Genomic DNA, 6,671 nt, shown 5'->3' on the forward strand with positions numbered 1-6,671 from the left:
ACCCCCTGTTTTTTTCTGTGGGCAACTGTTTAACTGTTGGGAATAAAAAAAAAATTGCCTCTGTTGCACCCACTCCCCTCCCCCATTTCAAATCACATCAGAAAAGCATTTATTTTTAATAAAAATGGAAATAATCAAAAAGTTGAAAATAAAGTATAGGGTAGGGTTAGGGTAGGGGTAGGTGTAGGGAGGTGGCATCCATTTAATAATTTGAATTATAATTAAAATTTACACTCAATAAGTTATTATTGCATACTGTTTTATAATGTATTACAATGCTGAGGTGCAGATAATTGCCACTATTTGCAATAAGTAATTAGCAGAATATACTGCTATTTTAGTATAAATAGAATCTATAGCTTTTTGCACTTAGTGTAAATAGCATATAATATCATTAAAAAATTACTGCTATTTTCACTTAGTGTAAATATCATCTAATTGCTATTTACACTTAGTGTTACACTTACACTTATTGCTTTTGCAATTACAAATTGTATCCTGCGTACAGCATTCCAACCTAAAACATCTTCCCGCGCCCCTGCAATTCACTGCAGTTTCCAGTTGAAATGAACACTAGTGGTAGTAAAACACCAACAACTTTTTTTCCTTTTCACACAAATTATGTTTACACAGCTATTTTATGGATCAATAAAGACTTATCTTTAATCTTAAAATCACGTAGTCAGCATATTCATCAGCAAGAATCAACATGATATAATTTTGCAGAACTTGTCACTAAAGGCACGTTTTTCCAATGAGCCTGGGTTGGACAAAAACCAATACATCGACCCTATGCATTGCGTAAAGTTAGTCAGCTCTTTCCATTTTTGAGTCCTATATCCAGCAGACAGCTGTAAACAGATTGTGAGTGGGCTGACGTTAAGCCATCTGAGGCTAAAGCTAACCTAAAAAAATGGTCATTTATGGTTCCAGTTTTCAGCCTTTAGTCTCCAGAAGTGCATCTGTGTCCGTTTCATATGATTTAAAAGGCAAATTTCTCTCTTTGCTGCATGTCTAAATTGACATATTGTATCAAATCTGAACATGAATAATCATAGACACTGAAAAGTCACTGCACATGAGAACTTTAAACTTGACTGAACACAACTGTCCTTTGTCTCTATCTCTTCATTCTCAAAGCCACGTTGGCAGACCTCCTGCATGTCCTATATATATATATATCCAGGTGGATTCTGGATTACATTGCTGTCATTGGACAACTCAGCATTGTTGACCTGTCTAAAGTTTTATTGCTAAAAAACCTGGTACATGTTCTATGATCGCTTTCTTTCTGTCTGACCTACAGAAGTGGCATTTTGCAGTCATTTGATGGGCGAAAGGAACAGGGACTGGAGAGGTCGAGGTCAAACCATGTGACACTGGATGAGTTGTCTATGAAACACATGGCTCAAGACTGCTCCTCTGTCAAAGAACAGCTGCTTCTGCTGAAGACACTGCTTCAGGTCAGACACAAATGAATGCTTTGCATACAGTATATAACCAGGGATGCACATAAGGTTTTCAGGCTGGTTCTCATGAGAGCACCTGTAGATTTGGTTTGTTGTTCACACTGCACTTTATTGCAATTTATTTATTTGAATAATAAACAAAAGAATAAATAAAGTGCAATAATACTATTATATTTAAAAATAAAAATTAGTGATAAATAAAAATACAATTCTTTTATGGTACACATAAAAATACAGTGTAAATTCTTTTTTCTTTCTTTCTTTTTATTAATTTTAATAATTTTCAAACCTAAACTCAGCAAGCTTTTATTTTGGTGGCTAGCTGGCAAGTAAGTACTGTATATGTGCTGTTGGTTTTAGTGTTGCGAAGTGAAGTGCATTAATGAATGAAATGTCACAGTTCTTCATCTTGCTCTGAATCTAGCAGTGCATAGCCTAGATTTATGCTTTCGAATGAAAATTCAATACAGCATTACAGCTTGTCAATCTAAAAAGGTGATTGTGCATTGACAGCTGTCAACCATGTCGGTATGCAAATAAATGTATTTATCCAGTGCATTTTTTATTTTGGTCGTACATGCGCAGCAGGTGAACAAATTAGTAGCAGGTCAACAATCAGTACCTGTACAAGCAGTAGCACAGTAAAAACCATGGAAACAGAGAGAAACAATAACATCAGAAACTCAGACATCACCAGGTGCAGTAATACGTCTCAGGACATGACATATATTTACATGCGTATAAGAGATGTGTTTCTCATAATTTGCATTCTTCATTGTCTTTCTTCAGCCTTGTAGTCTTATGTCTAAAGCAAGGGTGGCCAGCTCTGGCCCCAAACACCAAAGCTAATCAAGGTGTTGATGGCTTCCTAGAAAGTTACAGGCTGGTGAGTTTGATCAGTGGTTGAGCGTCTAAAGAGACAGTAGGCGCGTTTCCATTACAGGTTTGCGCAAAACTTTGGCGATATTTTATAAATGTAGATAAAAAAGTATTGCGAAATGACGGCGTTTCCATTAACCAATGTTATGCGACTAAAACGTAACCTTTTGCCTCTCGCGACAAGTCATGGCAACGGATTTTGACGGATTTTGGCTATATTTATTAAAAGGGCGCATATGCGTGTATCTTTACAGAAGCAGCACAGAGAGCCGCTTCAGAAACGTGCGTGGCGTGGCTGGATTCTGGAATAAACACAAGCATTGTGGCCGCAATCAGCTTCAGTGGCCGTATCAGAGCCACACTGCACCGCAGACGTGTGCAGTGTAAATTGTCTAAGCATTAATGGTAGGGAAAGCCCCTTATGAATTATCTCTTTTTCACATTGGCTGAAAAACCACCTCATGCGAGCGTAAATACTTTTTTGCGATATATAGGCGTTTTTGCGAAATTGACGCGTTTCCATTAGGCATATTTTCAATTCGCAATTTCAATTTGCGCAATTTGAAGGGTAATGGAAACGCGCCTAGTGTTGCCAGATCTTGCTAGGAAAAACAGCAAAACAAAAGCAACCCACAACTTTCAACTTAAATAACTGCATAAATTGGCTCAATAAAGTGGAAAAGAAACAAGCCCAGTGATTCTTATGGTATTACTATTTAGCCTACATGAAAATGACTACACTGTAAGAGAGCAGCTTTACAAGCATAAACATTTGGTTTAGTTAAAATTGTTGAACATAATGCGTCTTTGGTTGATAATATTAGTTTGTCAAAAATAGCTTATACCAACCAGGTTAAACTGTTTTCTTGTTCTAAGCGGCAAAATGCCGAAACATGGTTAACACACAATGTCAATCAAAACACAACTGACATTGTTGAGGCTAGGGGCAGTACAATCTGATTTCAGTAGTGTTTACGGTGAAGTCTAGATCAACACAAGATGATAGACATGTGTTTAAAAACAGAATTATTTACCAAAATGTCACTACCTTTTTATCACAGTGTGAGAAGCAAGGGGCCCAAGGGTCTGATTAGAACAGTCATGATCTTTACACCTCACATTAAATCAAGTGAACTAATTGTTTTGTCTAAGAAAACACTATAATGCAAATAACCTTTTGTCTTCTTAAGTGTAACATCGCAAGAGAACAGAAGTACAAACATAGTCATTGTGTTATTTCATTATAAATCTTGTCAGTTCAGCTCATATTAACTTAATTTAAAGGAAAAGTCAAGATAAGATCATTTAAACTTTCCCAATTAAATTGTAATTAAATCTTTTCCAGTGTGCTGTAATGTTATCATAACTTATTTGGTCATCTACTTTTAATTTTAAGCACATTTATTTAGCTGCTGTTATTAACTTCGCCTGAGCCATCAACAGGTTTTAATTACACAGTCAAATCATGCTCTAAATTAATGCGAGTGTAATGCGGCTCTTACGATTTATGAGCTCAGATCCTCATCATTTTTCAGAAATGCACAAATAATATTTGACTTGATGGTCTGGATGAATGCTGCAATGTATGTTGTGTTCAGAAATGCAAAAAAAATGTCAATTTGAGACAATCTAAACAAACAACAAAAGTAAAACAAATCAAATCCAACAAAAGATCATTCCTCCAGCACAATTATTTTTCTTTGCTGACAAAATATCAATATCAGTGTCTACAGCAATGATTTCTTTATATGATCTGCGTCAAGACAGAAAAACACAATCTTTTTTTTTTCAATGGGTGATAATTGGTTTGATGCTAGACAAGATAATGGTTCCCTGTTATTATAGTAAAATGTATTGGTTTGCTGCTGCTTTATTTTTTGAGCGATTAAAAGTGTGACGACAGGAACCTAAGTCAATATACAATGAAAAGACGTCCTCTTTTGTATGCTCCAGTAGAAGAAGTATTAACAAGGGTTAAGTCCAATGGTTGACTTGTAGTCCAACCAATGTTTGAACACAACTAACCAAGACCCTCGAGTTCCAGTCATAGTCCCTCTTGTCCTCTCTAAAAATCAAGATGAGGAGGGTCTAGCTAACCATGCCTACCTAGCCATTTATATTAGTGCAGTTAGTGCAAATAGCAACAAGAAAATGCTACAAGAAAAAGCCAGGCAACCCGTTTAACTAGTCAACTTAAAAACGTAACTACAACATGATTCAAGTAACATTCTCTTTATTAAAAACTTGCAAAACCATCTGTTTAATGTCCTATTCCAAGTGCACCACACATGAAAGTGGTCGACACTGTTTAAATTTAAAGCAAATTCACTTCGCAGAAAAGATACATGAATTATGTAGGAACATATTGTACAAACTTGTCTTAAACATATGTTCAGAAATAAAATAAAATAAGAAAAATGCTAAATATTTCTTAGCCAAAATGTAGACATTCAGTTGAATGTTAAATATTAGTACCTTATATGTACGAATTACTATAAGGTACTAATATGTACCTATTAGGGGTAAAAAAGGTACAACGATGTTCTTTTAAGGGTACTACTCCAAGCTGTTGTACCCCAAAAGGTACCATTTTGGCCTCTTTTTTTCTGTGTGGCCTGGATGAGTGTGAGATTTCCCGGCCTGAAATTGCGTCCCAGTCCGGCCCTGGTAGTGTCTCACACATGAAACAACATTCTAAATCATGGCGCTCAAGTTTAAAGAAGTTTGACTTGTGCCTTATAACCTTGCGTTTTTTCCCCCCATTTCACTGCCAGTGTCTTGCGTTTTTCACATTTTTCAATGATGGGAAGCGCTTTCTAAGACCTGTATTCTTAGACCTGCTTTTCTAAAAGCTTTGGTATAATTTGAACTCTGTCCAACAACCTAGTCAGTTAGTGAGGTTAAGTTGTAAGTCTAGTAACTAGCAACTGTTTGAATGTCAGCACTCTAAAATTGGGAAATCCCAATATGTAGTACTTGCAGATGTAACGTCTGACTCTGTTTATTCAGGGTATTGCTCTGCACTGCATTTTTAAGATGATGTGTCAACTTTTGTGTCTTGATACCCCTGAGTTATTTTCCATTCTGTTGCACTCAATTTAACTTTTACAATTTTTTTTATACTATTTTATTTAGAGTCTGATTTCTCTTTTTTTGCCCCCCACCCCCACAAGTAAGTTCCTTAGTTTTTGTTTGATTATTGTATAAAAATACAGCAGTCCAGTGTATGAAAAAGACCCTGATAATATATTCACATTATCATACAGCTCATTTCTTGGGTTTCTCTTTTCAAAGAATGTTTTTAATGTTTCTCTCAAGATATGCATTACAATGAAACAGTGTAATAATGAACCGTTTGTGTCTCTTGTATTGGTAGATAAAAAAATGTATGCATACATACAGTATATTTTTTGACCTTATGACTTCATGTTGACTTGAAATGAGAGTGTAGTAGAGAGAAGAAAGGACATAATTGGTGAGAAAATCATGGGGTAACGGGGCTGACAAATGATACAGGCATCACAGTATGCCGGAGCATGTGCACTAATTGCTAGGGCATGGATCTGCATGGCCTATCTAAAGGGCATTTACACTGATTGGTGGAGTTGGTGATTTGAGGCAACAGTGACCATTGGCTTCAAAGTTTTGAGACTTTCAGAGACTTGCAGCTGAATAGTGAGGTCAAGAGGTAAAGAGTCTACCAAAGAGAGCGTAGTACGGCTAGTAGCAGCCAGCAGCACAATGACACTGTGTCTCCAGTGCATCTTATGGAGCTAAATCCTGCTCTTGTTAACTTCTAGCTGGTTTGCTATTCTGTGTCACAGTGTCTAGTTCAGGGGTGCAGAGATGCAGGTGAGAGTGCACCTAACTTGAACTTTTGTACACAGCTGAATGCAGAATTTTGTATTAGCTTGTATTTCTGGTCTTCAATTATTCACATACAAATGAATGGCAGTGAGTGGAGTGAGAAAAAAAAAAAGGGCCCCACTTTATATTGTGGCCCTAATACCTGTGTATATACATAGTACCTAGATGTGTACATAGTATGTAACCACAGTGTAAGTACACATTGGTATATAGTATCTACAGTTATAATGTTTGTGTAACTACACATATGTAACAACCCACTGAATGGAATGTGTAAATACAAATGTCTAACAGGACATTGGTAACATCACTTTTTGGTAATGAAAGTACAAATGTGTAACAGGACTAACAGAACTTTTTGGTAAAGAAAGTGTTACACTTTATATTAAGTAAACAATTCCTATGGATTTACCATGTAATTACTCTGATGTTACACAGCAGTTAGGTGTAAGTTAG

At 36.2% G+C, this 6,671-nt stretch overlaps 1 protein-coding gene across 4 annotated transcripts in view; it reads left to right on the forward strand.

Moving 5' to 3' along the window:
• Positions 1-6,671, forward strand: part of LOC107727960 (serine-rich coiled-coil domain-containing protein 2-like) — a 69,333-nt gene that overhangs the window by 40,599 nt on the left and 22,063 nt on the right. For all 4 annotated transcript variants that reach the window (XM_016538004.1, XM_016538005.1, XM_016538006.1 and 1 more), the window contains exon 6: positions 1,307-1,463. In XM_016538004.1, the coding sequence (XP_016393490.1) occupies positions 1,307-1,463 (157 nt within the window). The remainder of the gene's footprint in view (positions 1-1,306; positions 1,464-6,671) is intronic.

Source organism: Sinocyclocheilus rhinocerous, unplaced genomic scaffold, assembly GCF_001515625.1.
Source record: "Sinocyclocheilus rhinocerous isolate Xijiao unplaced genomic scaffold, SAMN03320098_v1.1 scaffold3201, whole genome shotgun sequence".
NCBI lineage: Eukaryota > Metazoa > Chordata > Actinopteri > Cypriniformes > Cyprinidae > Sinocyclocheilus > Sinocyclocheilus rhinocerous.